Raw genomic sequence first — 21887 nt, 5'->3', positions numbered from 1 at the left:
AAATAGCTATACTGATCAATTTGAAAAAATAAAATCAGCTTTCCACATCTCTCTTGTTAGTCTTGTTCATTGCTATAAAATTTACAATAGTAGATCGTAAAAATTAGTAAATAAGAAGTATAGTCCACTGGTACGATTTCATTTAATAAAAATTACAATAGGAAGATAGTAAAAATTCTTTCAATTTTTTTTCGTGTCAGTTGATTTATTTTCTTAATTCGAAAATTGACTGCCTGTTCATTTAATTACATTTTATTAATGCATTTGCCTTAAACAAATCAAATAGAATGACATTTTTTCAAAAATATTTTGTCTTCGAATAAGAACGCTTTTGGGATCAAAATAACTTTCTGTATAATTTTATACTCACCTGTGTCATAATTAATAAGTTTTACAATACTAACATTAGAAACTTCTTCATCTAGATCAATATTGATACGCTTGGCAACTTCATTATAATCCTTGAAATGCACCGCGGTATTCAAATTATCAGGTTCTCCGAATGGTGGTACATTCCATGCTAATAAATATAACTTACAAATTTTTGCTTGCCAGATACTATTACGAATATCGTGTCAATTTAAAATTGAGTAAAATTTATACACAAAACATTGATTTTTCAGTTTACGTTAATCTAGTACCCTATCAAAAAAATCCACATGAGTTTGTAACAGTTTTACCTGCTCAGGTTGGCCCCTAATCAATTTTATAAATAATTAAATAAAACTAACAACAATATAATTATCAGGGCGCCACCAGGATTTTTAATCACGGTTCCTGGAACCGGTCCAGAACTGAGAAATCTTAATCTTAGGATAGAGAGAGTGGAGGAAGGTGCTGTTGAATAATAAATAATTAATTAACAATATATCGATATTTATTAACAATAAAAAAAAAACAACAGTGTTTGACTTACAATTAATTAACAAAATTCATTCACTCACACACTAAGCACACTTAACAATATCTTATTCTCGACGAGCCCCTTTCGGCGTCTACCCGATTTCTAAACCTATAATCACCCGCACAGAGACGAATCATATACCGGGCTCGTTGACTCGGCTCACAGGAGTAACAGCCCAGCGACGAAACATAGACCTAGATGTTCTGCAGCACACTCTCATAACCCACACTTGTCTCACACTAACACTACTGACTGACTTTAATTAATTTTTACTTTATAAATTTTATTTTAACAAAATCGAATGTAATAATGTTTAGTTAAATAATTTAAATTAAATTATTCAATCATTAGTAATTAATAAAACGACAATTTATCAATTTACAATCAATTTCCAAATAACTATTATAATTCTCAATTCCAATTGTTAATTTTAATTCCATTAAAATATTAGATGGATTAAAATTCCTCAGTAACTTATAGTCATGGTCTTAACAATATAACAATACTTATTTAAAACAAAAGGTCTTAATACCTTGAATTAACTTTTGATAATTAAATAAATCACAATATAACTTTTACACTCACGTTCAAAATTATTAACACAAGTTAATTAACTAATTCTGACTAAATTTTTACGGTGACAATTTTGACCCAATAGCTGATTTCTTGGACTTAATGTCCACGCCGATAATTATCAATTTGGAATAAAAATTAATTTAATTAATTCACGGACTTAATCCCCAAAATTACTAAATTTATAATTATAAAATAATTTTACAATATAAAATAATTTCGATAATTTTCCTATATATATTATTTTCAATAATTAATTCTTAATAATTAATTCTTAATATAAAATATTATCAATAATTTCCTACTAGTTTTATCCATTATAAAAAATTCAACACAAGTCGAAATATTCAATTTTTTATTGCTAGAACATTCGCTAGCTAAGTTTTGCTTGACCATGGATATTGGAATTTACTGCGACACAAAAACTGACGCTTGACCAAAATTCCACGGATAAAAATTTGTCGATTTTTCTAAATGACAAAAGTTAATCAATTTTACTAAGTTAATTATTATAAAAATAAATTTAACGAATTTTCAGATGTTAATTAATTGATTGAAAATTTTTAGTTATTAAAATTTCCCCGCAAGGTCAATTGAGTGATCTTCGGGTATAAACCCCCATGAAAATCACTAAATCCAAAACTAGCAAATGTTCCACTATTAATTTATTAATAATCGTCGATTAAACGATCCATAATAATTAAATAGGAGAAGTAACTGGGTATTCGGTAAACTGCGGTCCACTTCTTTCCCACAGAGTAATAATTGATACCTTGACGAACAAAACGATAATCTAACTCACTCGTTGAGGATGAAGTCCTAGTTGTAGTTGGCTTCCTTCGTCTCGTCACTACTCTGGGGATCGGTCCTTCTTGATTTCCATGGCACTCAGTCTGGCGGTCACACTACTTCTCCCTTTTCCACTGCACGGCTCACCTATTTTAACCCAAACTCACCCCCTCCTATTCTCCCTTTAGGCCCGAAGATCGAGACGCGCCAGTGCTATGTCGAATAATTATCGATATCCGGTGACTTATCGATTAAGGGTAATTTTACCCTGTTACAAGTTTATATGGGAATCCACATAGTAAAGTATGGATTCGTATAGAAACCCATGGGAACCTACATAGAAAGCATGGATTCCTATAGGAATCTACATAGGAACCTGTGGATACAGAGCTTCTTATATGAAAAATCCACATAGGAAATATGAATTTATATAGGAATCCACATAAGAACCTGTGGGTTCATAGATTTCTACACGGGAAATCCACATAGAAGGTATGGATTCCTACAGTAAATTCATATGAGTGGAATAATCATAGACCTTGTATGAACATGACTTAGGCCAGTAAGTAGCGTAGAAGACTGTCAACCATGAGGTACTAAATTCAAATCCATCAGAGGTGAGTAGTTTTTTCATTAGATAAAATTACGAAACCCGTTTTTCAGAATTAATTTCAATTAATGATTATTTAAAAGCAATTACTTCATAACTATTTTTAAGTTTTTGAATGAATTTCTTTTCACCTCATTGTAACGGGTGGTTTATTTCCCGTTCATTCGGCCCCTTATTAATTTTAAATAAAATGAGACACAACAAATAAAAATGATTCTAAATTAAGTCAGGGTGCCACCAGGATTTTCAATGCGGTTCCTGGAACCAGATAACCAGAGCTGAGCTTATAATCTACAGGGAGAGAGAGTGGAGGAAGGTCTACTGAAATGAATAAATTTTTATTAACAATTATAACCGGTATTTATTTAACAAAAAAATGAATTAACAATTCGTGCACTTGCGCGTACATCACTCACTTGCAACGACTCACTTAATACTATGACTTATAACTACTGGAGGATTTCGGGCTAAAACCGACTACTCCGACTTAGTGCTAGTCCTCTACTCGGCAATTCATCAACAAGTAGAAAACGTCGCACCAAGATTTGATTACCCTACTCGGCAAACCATCAACAAGTACGAGTCGTCAAAAAAAGGTTCCTGATTCCACAGTACCCTCATATGGAGCGTCTATACTGTGGTTTCTAACTACGTCGCGCTGTCCACCGGACCCTCACGCTCCAGGACGGTATGAAGTTACTCTACTCGGCAATTCATCAACAAGTAGAGAACGCGTACACTCACACACTCTTAACCCCCCACGATCTTTACACACATACCCCACACTTCTCCACACGCACACTGAATTACTTTATTTTATTTGTTTGAATATTAAAAGAAATTGATAAAAATTTACTTTTGCAAATTATTACATTGATTCAACTATTCAGTCATTAGCTAATAATTAAAATTACCGAATATTTTTCAATTAATAAATTATTTTCAATTACCAATTTAATTACTACGATCCGACTTTAATCCGACTTATAATTTTGACTCAAAATTTAGTCACGAGTTTAATTCTCAACATAAAATAATTCCATTTTTTGTAGAATTTTTCCAACAATTATAATACACGTATCTCGAACTTATAATCCACGTTACTGACTAAATTCTTAAGAATTTTTCACAATGACGAAATTAACAAGATAATTTTTCCGGAACTTAATCTCAACATAATATTCAACCACGTGGAATTTTTGACTAGGTAATTATTATTATTTTTCTTGTCGACTGGATAATTAATTAACAATAATTTTATCTCGATGTAAAAATAAATTCTAATAATTATCCACGGGTATTTCCAATTTTTTAATTTCGTCGTAATTTCTCAAAACTTAATTTCCAATAAATAAAATACGTTCAAATAGATAATATAATTAATTTTCAATATAAATTATGTTAATAAATGATAATTCAATTGTTCTAAATTATACTAATGTCCAGTTGTTAATTTTATAATTTACTGCGTGCTAAAATTCACAAGGAATTTGCGGGCTCAAAAATTGGACGCCGTTGTTCGTAACTGCGTAGCAAGTTTTGACCTCGGGTACCGAATACTATTGTCGTGTCGACTGGAACCTTCTCGATGTTCCGAATTTAATTAATAAAAATAAATTTAATTAAACCAATCTAAGGTGTTAACAATTATTAACCAGCTGTATAAATACATTAATTATTCACGACTTGCAAACCCAAGAGGTCTAGAACATTCCCCGGGTATAAAATCCCCAAGAAGAATGCTCAAACTGTTCACGAACCAAATTAATAATTACTATTAAGCAAGATATTATAAACAATTTGAATTATCATTTATTAAATCGATAATTGAGACATAGTGGAATTAATGAGCCGGGTATAAACCCCAGGGCTCAACGAAGAGACAAAATTTCAATACCTTGATAATTTTAATAATAATAGAGAACTCTGGTATGGAATTTATCTTGCTTCTTGGTTGCTCAGCAGACGATGTCACTCGTTTGTAAACTTCACTACTTCTGCCGACACCACTCGTGGCTCGTCTATGTAACAGCCCCCAAAATACCCCCTCCTACTTAATACTAGTCGGGTCCGGAAGGCCGAGACGCGCCAGTGCTGCGTCGAATTATGACCACGTGTGATCGGTTTTGCCGATCAAGGGCAAATTACCCTGTTACATCATTAATATGGAAATTTATGGAGGATCTTAGACTGGATTTCTATTGTAACGGAGTGATCGTTACCCATTAAAAGCTCTTTTACTCGCACTCGTCTAATTATCGACGGATCACAGAGCGCTGTGATTTTAAGCCCTTGTAGGCATAATTTTAGACTCGTAAGTGAGTCTCCAAGGTGGAGGTGTCGGTATAGTGAGAGTGGGGAGAGCAGAGGAAGAAAGAAACGCACCATGAAATTTTGGTAAAACTTATTTTGATCGAACGATCGAACTAAACGCATCGCAAAAAGTTCCAATCAGGTAATTATTTTTTATTCACTCGCTCTAGCGGAACGAGGCGATAAAACTTGATAAATTTGATTCATGCTAGGCCTATAAGTCAGCTCGCTTAAGTTTGTCTAATTCGCAATATATTCTAATGCCAATTTGCTGTTCTAGGAAAAATTATTATCTGAGGAGAACGTGACGCGACGTGGTGATCAAGGACTTTGCCGCCAAAGTAACACCTCACCGAGGAGAAAATTGATAAGGGGACGAAAAATCCAGGAGTCGCAGCGTCGAGGGATATCGATCTAAAATACGAAGGCAACTCCAGGTACAGTTAACACGTCTAAATAATTTCTCGGTGAAGTGGCATCAGCCAAGCCATATGTCGGCTGAAGGTCATCGCCATTTCGCGTTCAATCACAATCGTTAATTTAAGCAAAAATGTAAGTAATTAAGTTTAACAAAATTTAAGAAAGGTTTCAACCAAAATTTAAGTAATTAATTTAACCAAGTTTAAGAGTTAATTTAACCGAATATTAAGAATTAATTAACAAAATGTTTAAGAACAAAATTTCGTAAAATATTTAGAAAAGTCCGAATAAAAGTCAGATTAAAATTACGAATAAATTTAAGAACAAGTCAGAAATAACATGCTAAATATTTAATTAATAGTACCAGGAATTATTTCGGGTTATTTATTAAACACGTAGGCAGAGTCTGGATTAATCTTACTAGGAATTATTTCAGTTTGTTAATTCATGTTTTTGGTGTCACGTGAAAATTTGATCTCTGGTAATTGAGTTTAAATAAAATCAGTTAACTTTGTGTCAATTAAAATCATTGAAATAATTTCAGTAAAATATTTTCGTAAAATCATCAGAATTAAAAATTGGTTAAAATCAACATAAATAGATTGGAATAAATTTTGATTATGTAAAATAAAACAAAATTAAAATTAGAATCATAAAATAATCGTTAGAATAATTGTTAAAAATCATTTAGATAATGAAGTAGAAAATAAATCACTTGTAAATTTCACTCGAAGAAAATTCGACAAAAGTTTGCGAGAGACTCAGCCATCTTGTCTCGAGTTAAAACGCTGAGTAAAGGACACACAAGGACGAGACTAAAATCTCAAGACGTTGTAAAGTAAAATATAATCCCCAAAATTAAAATAAAATAAATTCGAAGTTTCGCATAACACAAAGAAAGTAATTTAGTCGAAATAAAATAAACTCAGTTATTCAGAGACAAATAAAATAATTAGGTCAAAAGAAAAAAATACAATCAATTGAGACGTTCTTAATCAATAAACAATTATTAAGTAAATTAATTAAATAGATTAATGCCTAAACTCTGACAAAATAATTTGGACAAAATTAAAACAATTTAAGTAAAATAAATAATTTATAAATTTCGGCAAAAATTGAATTCACATAAAGCAATTATTAAAATGAAATCAAATCAATTAGAATTAAGATAATTAAGTGAAATCAAATCATAAAATTTGGTAAAAATAAAATTTGCAAAAGTAAAATAAATTTGTAAAATACTAGGACGTAGCGAATATTTTGTCGGCAGATTATTAAGACCTCTGTCGTCAAATTTTAATCTATTAATACAAGATACAAAAGCCTCTTGGCATTAAATATTTATTGTTGTATTATCAAGAACACGGCAGTAAATTAGTTAAGAATTTTAATTAGGAAATTAATTTAATTAAGAATTGGGATAAGGAATAAATGGATAATTTGGATTTCGAAAATTACTTAATTGAATTTTAATTTGAAAAATGGAATTAAATAAAGATCTTGGAAAAAAATTAATTTGCAAAATAATGGGAATATTAATTAGTGTGGTTGGATTATAAAATAATATTGTGTGTGCGTGTGAGAAACAATTACAGTGGCCTAGGGATTCATGGTATCCTCCTCTGTTTCCTGGGTACACTTAGAAACCGCCGTGTGGTCGCTCTATAAGAGGGTATCGTCGGGATTAGACACTGATAGGAAACCGTGAATAGACGCCCAGGAGGGGGGGGGTGCACGGGAATAAGATAGAAACCGCGGTATGGTCGCTCCATAAGAGGGTATCGTCGGAATTAGCCACTATGATAGGAAACCGTCTTCTAAACGGAAATAGGACTTAGCATTCAGTGTTAATTAATTGTAAGGGGATTATTATTGTAATGGGGTTGGTTAAATAAAATTTCTTATAAAATTAATTTCTTTTATGATTCCTGTTTCCTTCCTAGCAATCTCTCACGACCCTGTAAAATTTACTCCATGCTCTGGTCCAATTTCTGGATACTGTGTCCAAAAATCCAGTGACGCCCTAAATAAATTAAGGGGTGACCAAAGAGAACGAGTAGACTTGTCAACACAGTTCCTCCCGTTTCACTATATAGGAAACCATATAGGAATCTGTGCGAAAACGCCATGTGGGAATCCAGGCTGGTTTCCCACATGGATTTTTTTGATAGGGTAATCTATTTTGAACTCAAAAAACTATTATTGGGCGTATTCAGCTGAATTAAGTCCTGAGTAGACTTAATTAGCCTAAGTATAGTCAAAACATTTCCTGCTATACATATATCTATCTACTATACTATACATGTCTCACTAAGTTTACTCAGGACTAAGTTCAGCTGAAAACGCTTATTAATATAACCATCGATTACTAAAGTCATCTGTGCTTTTTATGGATCAGCTTATTTCTGATTAACTTATATTTGGTCTATTAATTTTTAGATCTTATTTAGATTAAGTCAAATCTGCATAGATCACATTTAACCTAAATAGATTTATGTATGTCTAAAATAAATTTCATGGATATCTCTCTTATTCTTTTAAGAAATGGATATACTAACTACAACCGATATCAATAGCGATCGAAAATTTCTCCGAGTCTTTTGTCGTGAAACCATAAAAATTTGCATGAGGGTTATTATATTTTTTTGCAAGCATCAAACAATGGTGAGCTGGACTACTTACCACACTCACACATTCTCACAAAACAGGTGAAATAAAAAAAAATACAACACTTGAAATTCTTCATTGTTGATTCTTAAAATTAATCACAAGACTATGCAATGATTTTTCAACTTAGAAATAGTTAAAAAAATTCACTGACATTTACACTTGTGCTGGTTTTCAATTCAATATCAATAATAATCTACTGATAAAAGAAAATGATAAAACTGTAAGTCTTATCAGAAAAATGTGAGTAAAAGATAGTCTTCGAGACACAGATATATAAGTTACTTACGACAGTTATCACTAATCTAATTATCACTTTCAAAATGATATTTGTAATTAATACTAAAAATCTATTTAAATACACATCTTAGGGGCAAATATGAAAGGATTTGAAACTAACTTTATTGGTAACTTCCATCTTTGTAACGATTTCTTAAAATCTATTCGACTAAATTATTTCAAATTTTTGGGACATTTAATTTCGAGAAATCTCTTTGAAGTATCAAAAACTGTGCTTCAATCAGTCAAGCTGTTTAGAAATTGAGAGATGTTTATCTACAAATATAATCTTACAATTTTAAAATCTATCGGTAATAAGAACTAATAATAATAATAACACATTAGCGAATTCAATTTGAATTTTTGATTGAAAATATCCTTGTCGTGAGTTGGGCTTGAGCCCATTGGGTCCTCAGTCGTTCACGTTACCACTGGTCCAAGCAGGAATACTGATAGTAAAATTTCTTATTTCGTACACATTAATTCAACGGTTGACTGAAACATCATTAATGTTATGCTCATGCCTTAAGAAATGAATTGCACAACTCATAATGGAAAGCATAAAAGAGTACTTTACGATCAAACAATTTTTTATTATTATGACCTTGTTAGTTCACGGAATCAAGATAATTTGTATATTATTGTCAAGATAATTTGATGGAGATTAATTCCATACTTTTTAAAAATTAATTAATTGCAAAGGAAACGAAAAAAATAAATTAAAATACTATAAAAAAAATAGGAAAATTATTAACACTGAAGGCCATCCCTGCAACTTCTCGCTAAATTTGTACCTAGGTGCTTAAAATTGAATTGATGACGTTTTTGAGCTGTTCAAGCTCGAAAATACCCTTTATATGCTATTTTAAGCTTTCCGAGCTCAAAGAGATAGCTTTTCTATGCTTTTGAGCTCTTCGAGCTCAAAAATTTGATTAAAGTTTCATAGAACACTATTTTTTGAATTTTCAAACCACACTGTTATGTCCGAAAAATTGCAATCTTAGAACTCGGTAGCTGAACTATTGGAGGTTCGGATAACAGATGAATTTCCTTAACGAAAGGATCGGTAAGTTTTTAATTTATGGGTTCGCGAGAGTGAAAACTCCGGAGAGGGCCCCTTGGAATAAACAATCGATCTCGGAAAAAAATAATAATAACCTCCACTTACTATTACGAATCTGACTCGAATAATGATTCAGCCTAGGATTAGACGCCTATCTTTATCTTCTTCCGCTGCTTGGTTGCTTTCTTCCTCCTACTGATTGGATATCGAAGATTGAAGGTTCTTAACTTAGAAATGATGATACACTTCGATTCGAGTTTTTAGTTTGTGTATTCTGATTAAATAGCCCTATGGGCAAACACGTCTTAATTTACACTATTCACTTTTTAACTATTAACAATATAAAATGATGATTGAAAGAATGTGAGTTCGTAACCGGAGTAACGACTCCGGAGTAGTGAAGCTGGGGGTGATATCGACATTACAGGAATCTGTTTTACCAACAAAGGGTTCGTGTCCATGCTAAGTACCATTTGTCGATATGGGTGACCTGTTTTAACGACAGTTTGAGGATATGGTCGAGGTTTTGCAGGTGGCGCTGGTGGTGAATTCCGCCGCCATCTTACTGTCCGCCATTTTTAAAATTTATCCGCCATTTTGAATTGTGAATCCGTCATTTGAATCCGCCATTTTGAATCCGTCATCTGGTGGCTGCTATCAGCCATTTGAATCCGCCATCTGGTGGCTGCTATCCGCCATTTTGAATCAGATTTCCGCCATCTGGTGGCTGCTATCTGCAATCCGCCATTCTGAATCCGCCATTTTGAATTTGCTATCTGAAATCCGCCATCTGTTGACCGCTATCCGCCATTTTGAATTGTGAATTCACCATTTTGTTAAAAAATGCACCTGTGATCTAACCATCAACTATAGTTGCTTAGATCACAGGTGCATTTCAATGTTTATATTCCGAAAAGATTAATATATTCAAACTGCATGTATGACGAGTACATGCGAGAAGATACACCATCTGGTGAGGTTTTTGTCAACCTTAGGTTTAAGCCTGTTCAAGGTCATACGCAGTTTTCTTTGTTCTCCTGCGTAGTAGATGACGTCATCAGATAGGTTTGAACCTGTTCAAGGTCGCGTAACTGCGTAGTTTTCTTTGTTCTATTTCTAACTGCGTAGTAGATGACGTCATCAGACAGGTTTAGACTTGTTTTGTGAAAGGGGTAGGGGAAATTTCCACGAACCAGATGACTCATTCTGTTCTAGAATTTTCTAACTGCACAGTAGATGACTCATTCTGTTCTAGAATTTTCTTACTGCGCAGTAGATGACGTCATCAAACCGGTTTCGAGGTAGAGGAGTGGGGGTAACTACGCAGTATTTTCTGCCTATATAAGCAGCTCGCTGAGAGCGTACTTCATAAAAAATGAAGTACATCTCTCATGATTAAACAGTATTCAGTGTTATATAAAATATAGTAAAGTTTAGTGTTGTGAAGTACGCGAGTATAGTCCAGTGTGCAAAAACTATTGTGTGCATAAACTGTAGTCCAGTGTACCAAAAACTATCGTGTAAATTCAGTGTGTGTATAAACTATTGTGAACATAACCTATAAACAGTGTATATAACCTACAAACAGTGTATATAACCTATAAAAGTGTACATAACCTATAAACAGTGTATATAACCTATAAACAGTGTGCATAACCTTCAATATTGTGTAAACAGACAGTAGTGAAGTGTGCGTCTTCCCAAGATGGCTCAACCTAACCTCATTGAGGCTCTCAAAAACTTGGTGGACACTATTGCTGTCTCATATGCTGATCTGTTAGGAGAGCAGCTCACTGATAATCATCGTCAAAGGTGTTTAAGGGTGTGCAATGAAACTATCCAGTACTTCAACACTATATTACTCGATCCTGGAACATCAATTCAAGTGAGACGAAGTGTTCAAGCACACATCAACCAACTCAACTGGTTTGCCGATCAGTTCTCCAGACTCGGTAACCTAGTTGTTGGTGGAGATCTTAACCAAGGAGTCAAATGGCGGGACTTGGAAAACGCTTTCGCTGGTAACATCCAGACTGGATGTATTATCAACCAGCATCACAAAGATCCAGCATCATTTCTCCAGGCCTCACGGGACATCGTCATCAACAAGGTGCAGAGTGTCTTGAGAGATCTGGCAGGGTTGAAAGTGAATGTTGAACTCTTTTGCACATTCCGGAAACATCAACAAGACATAGAAGAACGAAAATCTTTTGTCACCAAAAGTCGCGAGATTCTCCCTGCCACATCTCTTCAGGATTGGTTTAGTCAACATGTCTACGACAAATTACTACAAAGAATCGAAGATTTTGAACATGAGGGTTCTGGATGGAGTCTGCTTGGACCGAACAGCTTGATGGTTACTATGTCAAGATTCGCACCAATCCAAGTTGGAAACTCCACCTTCGTTAGATTACCAAAGGATATTGTCAAGAAGAATGCGGTTACAAACATCCAAAATAAGGATGAGTTCTGCTTACTATGGTGCGTCAATGCTGCGTTACATCCACCTGTTCTCAATCCAGAACTACCTGAAGAATATCAACACTTTAGCATCAGATTGAACTATGAAGGTATAAAATTTCCAATTAAACTTAATGACATTCCGAAATTTGAAAAAATGAATAATCTTAGCATTAACGTATACAGTATAGAGTCGGAATTTACGAGTAAAAAGTCTGAGAAAAGTGTTATTATTCCATTATATTTAAGTAACTCTGAATCAAAAATACCTGCAATTCATTTATTGATGATTAAAAAAAGTGTAAATTATACAGATAATTTAGATCATATTGAGTCAGTCTATCACTTTGCATGGATACATAATCTTTCCGGATTAATTACTAAACAAATAACTAAAGGTAAACATAAATTGTACTTTTGCGATCGTTGCTTGAATCATTTTAAGCATCAAAAAAGTTATAAAGAACATATATCTGATTGTTTCAAATCTAATAAAGTCCGCATGGACTTTCCGAACGAAAAAAACCGAGTTTTGAAATTCAAAGATTTCAAATCTAAAGATCCTGTACCGTTTTTAGTCTATGCAGATCGTGAATGCATACTCGAACCCCAGGGAGATGATGTCAAAAAAGTTCACAAGCATGTTCCACACAGTATTGCTTACTATGTACATTGTAGCTATGACAATACATTGTCTAAATTTGAATTGAACCGTTCTCCAGATTGTATCAACTGGTTTGTTAAACAATTAGAATCATTAGCTATTGACTTTGAAAAAATTTTAAAGAATCCCATCAAAATGAAACCTCTTACCAAAGAACAACAAGATAGGCATAATTAGGCAACTGTTTGTCATATCTGTGAAAAACCTATAACATCTCCTAATGATAAAGTTTATGATCATTGTCACTTCACCGGGAATTATAGAAACGCTGCTCATAAATCATGTAACGTTAATTATCAGAAATCTACCATTATCCCCATTGTCTTTCATAATTTATCCGGCTATGACTCACACTTTATAATTAAATCCTTCGCTACAGTATTTGAAGGTGAAATTTCATTACTACCGATCAATAAAGAGCGTTACATTTCTTTTACAAAATCAGTTAAAAATACTTCAGTCTCTTTAAGATTTATTGATTCATTTAGATTCATGGCTTCCAGTTTAGAGAAATTAGCTTCATACCTTGATGATAGTGACAAGAAAATTACACAATTACACTACCCAGACCCTGATAAATTCAAATTAGCAACACGTAAGGGTGTATTCCCATATGAGTACATTGATAATATTGATAGACTTGATGAAAAACAGCTGCCTGATCAGGATTCATTTTTTCAAAATTAACCAACTCTACCATTTCTGATTATGATTATGCATTTGCTCAAGTAGTTTGGAATGAGTTTGATATTAGTACTCTCGGTGAATACTCAGATTTATATTTGAAAACAGATGTACTTCTATTAGCTGACGTGTTTGAAAATTTTAGATTGAGTTGTTTCAAAACATACAATCTTGATGCCATACATTTTTATACAGCACCAGGTCTTTCAAACTCTGCAATGTTGAAGCATACTGAAGTAGAACTTGAACTGTTAACTGATCCTGAGATACTTCTTTTCATTGAAAAGGGTGTTCGTGGTGGGGTATCGATGTGTGCTAATAGACATGCTGAAGCTAACAACCGGTATATGGGCAAAGATTTTGATTCAAACAACCCCGAAACATACCTGATGTCCTACGATGTAAATAATTTGTATGGCGCAGCGATGAGTATGTCTTTACCCCAGGGTAAATTTGAATGGGTTGAAAATGTAGATAATGTAGATCAGTTTTTCAATGATGATGAAAGTGTAGGCTACATCCTTGAAGTAGACCTACACTATCCTGAGAAATTACATGATCTACACAAAGATTTGCCTCTCTGCCCTGAACATTTTATACCACCTGGCAGCAAACAACAAAAATTAACAACAACTCTGTATGATAAGACTAATTATGTAATACATTATAAGAATTTGAAACAATGTTTAGATTTAGGCTTAGAACTTAAGAAAATACACAGAGTCTTGAAATTTGAACAATCAGACTGGCTCAAATCATACATTGATAAAAATACTGATTGTCGAAAAATAGCGAAAAATGATTTTGAGAAAAATTTTTACAAGTTGATGAACAACGCGGTTTTCGGAAAGACAATGGAGAATGTTCGTAAATACAAAGAAGTTTGGTTAAGAACAAAGTGGGCGGGGCGTTATCAGGTATCAGACCTGATTTGTAAGCCAACCTTCCACAGCGTAACTGTATTTGATGAGGATATAGTCATAATTGAAATGAAAAAAGCTAGAGTTGTTTTTAACAAGCCGATCTATGTAGGCTTTAGTATCTTAGACTTATCCAAGACTTTTATCTACGATTTCCATTATAATTATGTAATGAAAAATTATGAAACGACATCTAAATTATTGTATACCGATACAGATAGTCTTATTTACCAATTTAATGTACCGAACGTATACGAAGACATCAAACGTGATATCTCAAGGTTTGATACCTCTGACTACCCACCCCAAAATGTCTTCAACATGTCGTTAGCAAACAAAAAGGTCCTGGGGCTTATGAAGGATGAGAACAATGGAAAAATCATGTCCGAGTTTGTGGGTCTCAGAGCCAAGCTCTACGCCTTCGAGATTCACAATCCTGAGAAGGAAAGAGATAGGATCAAGAAACGGGCAAAGGGTATCGGAGGATCTACCTTGAAGACAATCACGTTTGATGACTTCAAACGATGTCTGTTTGAAAACGTATTATTAAGAAAAGAGCAGTACATGATAAAAAGTAAAAATCATCAAGTACACACAATAAAGCAGCAGAAACTTGCTCTCAGTTGGGGTGATGATAAACGTCAACTTATTGAGGCTAGCACTGATAACCTACCATGGGGTTACAAGGGGCCACTAGTTTTTAAGAAAAGAAAGATTGTGCAAGATAATAATAATGATAATAAGAAGCAAAAATTACGGTAAAATTAGTAATATTAAAAAACAATGTAAATATAGTTTTAAGGTTTGTAAATAAAAACAATATATAATTTGTGTTTTACATATTAGATTTATTTATCCAACTATTATGCTTAGTATCAAATCCTAGCCATTTAACATAGTATTTATTTCCACGTTTTCTAATTACTTTTTCAACAAGATATACATCTGGATATTTGACTTTGCTGAGTTCTTCATTGTAAAATCCTCCTTCAATTGGTTGATCCTGATAGTCCACGAGCTTGTACGTCGTTGGATTCGTGTTCTGCACCGACTTGATTGTGAAGATTTCTGTTGTCCAGTTTGGTGTGTATCCCTTGTCAAACACATGCTTGTACTTGCTGATTCGGACTTTGTCTCCAACATTAAACTTCTTCTGTTGTGATTTGACTTGCAGTGGTTGATATATGTTTTCCAATAGTTGTTTCTCCTGAGCAGCGGTAACATCAACAGGTTTCATTTTGATAGTCCGATGTTTAGTGTTGTTGTAAGTATTCACCAAGTCATCAAGTATATCGGTCCACTTGTAGCTGCAACGACCTGTGAATTCTCGCCACATTTTAGTCTTGAGTGTTATATTGAAACGTTCACATATGGATGCTTTGAGATTGCTGAATGTTGAATACAGATTTATCTTGTGCTGCTTCATCAGATCTTTAAATTCTTTGTTGTAAAACTCTTTACCCTGATCAACATGGAGATTCTTAGGTACACGACCTTGCTGGAGTACAGACTTCATAGCACTAGTGACATCTACACCACCTTTTGATTTAATTGGAACTGCCTAGGCATATTTAGAAAATATATCTATGATTGTAAGCAGATACTTGTGTCCTTTATTGACTGTCGCATATGGAATCATCTCAACCAAGTCAGCTTGCCAAGTCTCGTCGAGACCTCGGATGTCAACATGACGACGTTTATAGTTTCTGCGAGCCGGTTTGTGAAGCTCATTAGCTATCACTGTCTTTTTGTCGTTCATTGAGTTTCTCAGTGAGATATTTGATATTATTTTGGTGAGAGGAAAGTACTGCTTTAACTTCCTCAATAGATGTCTGCAAATTTCCTACAGCAGCCTTCAGTATTACTATTTCAGAGTGTAAATGTGAAATAATCTCTTTCTGTTCACTGTCTATACTTTTATTCAGTTCAGACATCTGTCTCAGTACAAACTGCACTGTCGCCGCATCATGTTCATTTGAAGGATTACCGAGATTGCACAGCCTTTTATTCTCAATGTTATAGTTTCCATCAGAAGTTACATTGAAACCTCTACCAGCTGGCCCTCGTTGACCTAAGTTATTGTCCAGTGGACGTCCAAATATATCGATGCTCATGGTTGTGAACACTTTGACTGTCAATGTGTGAATGATTTAATTTTTCAGAAGCTTTTAATATATAACTCCAGCCTCCCTAAGCTCTTCAATAATTGACATGATTTCATTCGTGTGACTTGGATTTCCAGCAGCTTGAGATGCCATAAGTAGTCGCAAACGATCAACTAGTTCATTTGGATCATCCCAGTAAACATAGTCCATTGGTAATCTCTGTTTTCTTGCAATCATATATTTTGGTAACCCTTTACCGAACTTGGTGATAAAATCAGCAATGTATTTATTGAACTTGATTGTTGTATCTTCATAAATGGTACGATTTGGATCATAATTTTTCCTATGAGCGTTGGTATGTTGAATTATGTCCAAGTACTTTTTCTTATCATCTGGGGTGATGAGTGCATCCTCTGGTGATTTTCTAAATAATAATTCCAACAACCCAGGAGTTATTGGATAATTTTTTTCTTTGACAGTTATTGTATCATTTGCAAATGAAATAGGTGAATCACCCATATGCATTTCACCGCGTTTTCTGCGTACACCATATCTCATATCATTATCTTTATGTTTTTACTTAAACGTTGTAGATAATTAGTGAGAAGAGGATTTCTACGAGCTGGAGTACTTGTTGATGGTGGTGGCTGAGTAATAGCAAGTGCTGTATTCTCAAATGAACTTTCATCATCTGTTATTAAACTGTTGTATACTTCTGGATCATCATATAAAGATTTTTCAACCTCTTGTTTTTCAACCTGTGGTTTTTCTTCTTTTTAATATTTTCCCCTTTCAACTTTGAAGATTCAACTATACTCTGGAGTGGTGTCACAATAGGCTTGAACATTTCCTCCATAGCTTTCTCAGCTGTATCTTTACCCAACTTCAACATCTTGTGCTTCCGTCGGATGGCATCACTGGCTTGAGATATCTGATGCAGAATATCTTTCTGATTTGATATTTCTTCAGGCTTCATGTTGACAGGTTAACGTCTACAGCATGTATGACTATCACACTCTAAAGTACCTCAATTTATACTAATGAAGCAGTCGAATCCTTTGCGATACCTACCACTGTTCAATTCACTGTCTTTATCTATTACCACAAACCCATATTTATTCCAACATGCCGAGCATAAATCTCTGAATGAGTTGTACGACATGTCTGTATTGACATGATCATTATAAATATGCTTCAGATTCATTTCATCTTGACGGAATAGCACGAGAAAGTTTGCATTATCTCTAATCAGATGCTTCGGTATTCGTGTATAAGTTTGACAGAGATAAAAGCTGTCTACATCCTTGTGTCGACCCATGCAGAAAAAAGCCTTGATGTGATCTTGTTTTTCACAAGCAACATCATCAAATATCATCAGGGAGTTAGGTTTAGCATCTTCAGGCTTGATTACAGCTTCATGTTCACTGAATGTGAAGAATCTAATACCATCAATCTGTTTAAGCAGCGTCTCCAGGAACTGATACTTTGGTTGGTTAAGAGACTTTGAGTAAAGATATCTATTCTCAAACCTCAAACCGTTTGGATGTACAATAAGGGATAGTAGAGCGTTGGTCTTTCCACAGTTTGATGGTCCGCAAAACACTGCACGGATACTGTTGGGAAGTAAAGCACCGTGTCGTTTGAGTTTTGCACCGGTTCCTTGAACAATTTGATCAAAATTGATAACTGGCAACTGAGCTCTTGGTTTGCTATCCATGACTGCTGATTGTATTCTGAGCTCAAGAGGTATATATACCGGCTCATATAGATAAGCGAGTCAGTCTTTCATGTGACATGTCTGAGAGCAGACGTGGTGAAGGTTTATTCAACAACATAATCAATAAGCTTCCTCTTGAACTTCACATACCAGGATATCAGTATTGTGGTCCGGGAACTAAGTTAGCTAAGAGGTTAGCTCGAGGTGATCCAGGCATAAATCCTCTGGACGCTGCGTGTAAGGAACATGATATAGCTTACTCGAAAAATCGTGAAAATTTAGAAGCCCGTCAAGAGGCTGATAAAATCCTTGCTGAGAAAGCGTGGCAACGATTTCAAGCAAGAGACGCTGCTATTGGTGAAAAAGCTGCTGCTTGGAGTGTGAATAAAATCATGAAGTTGAAAAGACGTTTCGGTATGGGTCTTAAAAAAGAAAAACCTATTACAAAGCGTAAGACAATTAAAAGAAAAACAATGAAGCGTAAGACAGTCAAAAGAAAGACAACCAAGAAGAAGGATGTTGCTCTGAGACAGATTGTTGATGAAGCTAAAAAGTCCATGCAGTCTGGTGGAGATCCAGTTAAAACAGCTCTTGGAGGTGCCCGCAAAGCTGTCAAGAAAATTGGTGGGAAGAAAAACGTTCGATTGCCTCGTATTCTACCAGTTCCATCAAAGATTGGTGGAGTACTTCCATTCTTGATTCCCCTGTTTGCAGGGTTATCAGCGGTTGGTGCTCTAACAGGTGGAGCTGCAGGTGTTGCAAAAGCTGTGAACGATGCCAGCGCAGCCAAAAATCAATTAGCTGAAAAGAAACGTCACAACTTGAAGATGGAGGAAATAGCTGTAGGTAGAGGATTATACCTCAAACCTTACCGCAGTGGTATGGGACTTTATCTGAAACCATACCCAGAAGGAGCTTGCTGCAAGAAGTCAAAAACCAGTAGAGCTACCACATCGAGCACTGACTAACATCGACTTATTAAAGTATGCCAAGCTGCTTAAAATTCCAAATTTTCGAGGAGTTTTTATGAGAAATGATTTACCAAAATCTGGACCAAAGACAAACGAATCAGCAATAATAAATTTAGATGATAAACTTGGACTTGGAACTCACTGGGTTGCATACAAGAAGAATCATAATCAAGTAATTTACTTTGACAGTTTTGGTAATCTACAACCTCCACAAGACTTGATGAAATATCTCGATGTAGGTAGCGTAAAGTACAATCATAAAAGATATCAAGACTTTGATACAATCATATGTGGACATTTGTGCTTAAAATTCCTGGCTGGACAACTATAAATTGAAGTGAGTCGGGACAACAAGCGTCAGTCATGGCAGAGTCATTCACCTTGACACTATCCGGAAACTCCTCCATACTGGAGGCAAATTATTTTCCGCCGATTGAGCTATCACCAACAAAAAATTATGTACTTGGACTCGTTAAGCTCCTGACATTTAATTCAATACCAAATATTGATGTTGGTGCTAATAAATTTTATGTGTCATCAAAAAGATCCAAAAGAAGTACAATTAAGAGATTTCAAGAAATAACTATACCAACAGGGAGTTATGAAATTAAAGATATTGAAACTTATATAAACAAGACATTACCTGAACTAAGTTTCACTTTAAAAGCAAACAACAATGAGTTGAGAAGTGAAATAAGATGTGATCAATATATAAATTTTGAGCCTGAAGATTCCATTGGATCATTACTTGGATTTACCAACCGCGTGCTTGAACCTAACACAGCACATAAATCTGATTTACCAGTCAAATTATTGAAAATCAATGCTCTGAGAGTCGAGTGCAATATAACTACTGGATCGTACATCAATGGTGAGAAGAATCACACAATCCATGAATTTTTCCCGAGGGTTCCAGCAGGATATAAGATAGTGGAAGTGCCAACAAATATCATTTACCTACCAGTCGCCGTACGAGCAATACACAACTTGAGGCTCCGCATTGTTGATCAGGACGGGAGAATAGCAAATTTCCGTGGCGAGACTATAACGATAAGACTGCATATAAAAAGTCTGTAATGGGTATCGTATATGAGACAAAGACTGGTAACGGGTATAAAAGGATTGCAGGATGTCCAAAGATTATCAGTCATCATCGAGCTCTGAAAGTGTTGACACGTCAAAACGCAGAGTTCCTAAAAAGTCTAGGACTAAAATTACGTGGAAAATTCAGAAGATAAAAATAAATTTTTGTTGTCTAGCTTGTGTGATACCATGGCGGAAATCTTAGATATAAAAAAATCAATTATTTTCGATGAGTCTATTGCACACTGTGAAGCTCATTCACACTTACCATATGCATCATCAACATTCAACAACAGTGATGAAATCAGGATTGCTGTTCAACATCAAGATCTGTGCTTGCTCCCAAGCAAAAGCACATTACATTTTTATGGAAGAATGAGGAAAGCTGATGGTACTGCTGTAAGTGCTACTACGAAGATGGTCAACATGGCTGTTTGTCATATGTTTGAAGAGATACGTTATGAACTCAATGGTGTAGAAATCGATAGATGTAAGAATGTTGGTATCACCAGTGTTATGAAAGGATACGCTTCTCTGAGTCCGGGACAACAAAATATTCTGGAAAATGCTGGTTGGATTGTTAATGAAGATGACAACAAGCTGACTGATAATAGCGGTTACTTTGATGTCTCAGTACCGCTGAGTTTCATTCTTGGATTTGCTGAAGATTATCAACGAATTATCGTGAATGCCAAGCATGAATTGATACTGATCAGATCAAATACTGATCAAAATGCTTATGTTGTTACCGTTGAGAATGAAAATGTTTCAATTACGATTCAAAAATTGAGTGGATTGTACCATACATAACAATGTCTGACAAGCAAAAATCGAGGTGTTGAATTACATAACCTCCGATCCAGCTATTCCAATCAGTTTCCGGACTTGGGAATTGTATGAGTATCCACTGCTACTAGCTACCAACAAGCATATTTGGGTAATCAAAACGACAAATCAGCTTGAGAAACCTCGTTTTGTTATCCTTGGATTCCAAACAGCAAGAAAGAATCAATCGAATCAAAACGCAAGCGAGTTTGATCACTGCAGCATAAGAGACATTAAGCTGTTCTTGAACTCTCAGAGTTATCCATATGGAAATTTGAACCTCAACATTGTGCATAATCAGTATGCCTTGATGTTTGATATGTACACAAATTTTCAAAGTGCTTACTATGGGAAAGAAGCTGAACCGCTATTGGCTAAGAAAAAATTTCTAAGTACAGCACCTCTGTATATAATTGACTGTTCCAAGCAGAACGAGTCAGTCAAGTCTGGACCTGTGGATATACGTCTGGAGTTTGAATCGTCAGCACAGTTTCCAAATCAAACTGCTGCTTACTGCTTAATAATTCACGACCGAATAGTTGAGTACAATCCCATCAGCAGCACTGTGAGAAAACTTACTTAATGGTACAGTTTGACCCCAAGCCCACCATACATTACATGTATGTGTGGGACTTTGCATCCAGACAAGCGAGGAAAGGTCCATGGGAACAAGCAGCAAGAGACGGAGAACGATTTCGCCGACGAATACAAGAATTAAATAAAATTATTGATCCTATACTAATCTAAAAACTTATTGTGATTAAAAATAATCAATAAACTTAATGTAATTAAAAATAGCAAATAAAGAAAAAACTTTTTTGTAATTTTGCGTTTTTAACT

The 21887-nt window shown here is 34.6% G+C and overlaps 1 protein-coding gene across 9 annotated transcripts in view; it reads right to left on the bottom strand.

Moving 5' to 3' along the window:
• The window catches only part of LOC141525717 (cadherin-AgCad1-like), a 313469-nt gene extending 305024 nt beyond the window's left edge, over positions 1–8445 (bottom strand). For 7 of the 9 annotated variants that reach the window (XR_012478887.1, XM_074240289.1, XM_074240280.1 and 4 more), the window contains exons 1-2: positions 8292–8445; positions 371–520 (exon numbers count right to left, since the gene is read on the bottom strand). Coding sequence is in view for 8 of the 9 variants with exons in the window: in XM_074240289.1 (XP_074096390.1) it covers positions 371–520; positions 8292–8355 (214 nt within the window). In the remaining variant the exon portion in view is untranslated. The remainder of the gene's footprint in view (positions 1–370; positions 521–8291) is intronic. The other 2 variants (XM_074240284.1, XM_074240288.1) reach the window with 1 other exon arrangement.
• Between the last annotated feature and the right edge of the window lie 13442 nt (positions 8446–21887).

This window comes from Cotesia typhae, unplaced genomic scaffold (assembly GCF_013202065.1).
Source record: "Cotesia typhae breed Kobodo isofemale line unplaced genomic scaffold, CoteBio_Ctyphae contig_27, whole genome shotgun sequence".
NCBI lineage: Eukaryota > Metazoa > Arthropoda > Insecta > Hymenoptera > Braconidae > Cotesia > Cotesia typhae.
The sequence above is the reverse complement of the archived record's forward strand: the minus strand, read 5'-3'. Positions and strand labels throughout refer to the sequence as shown.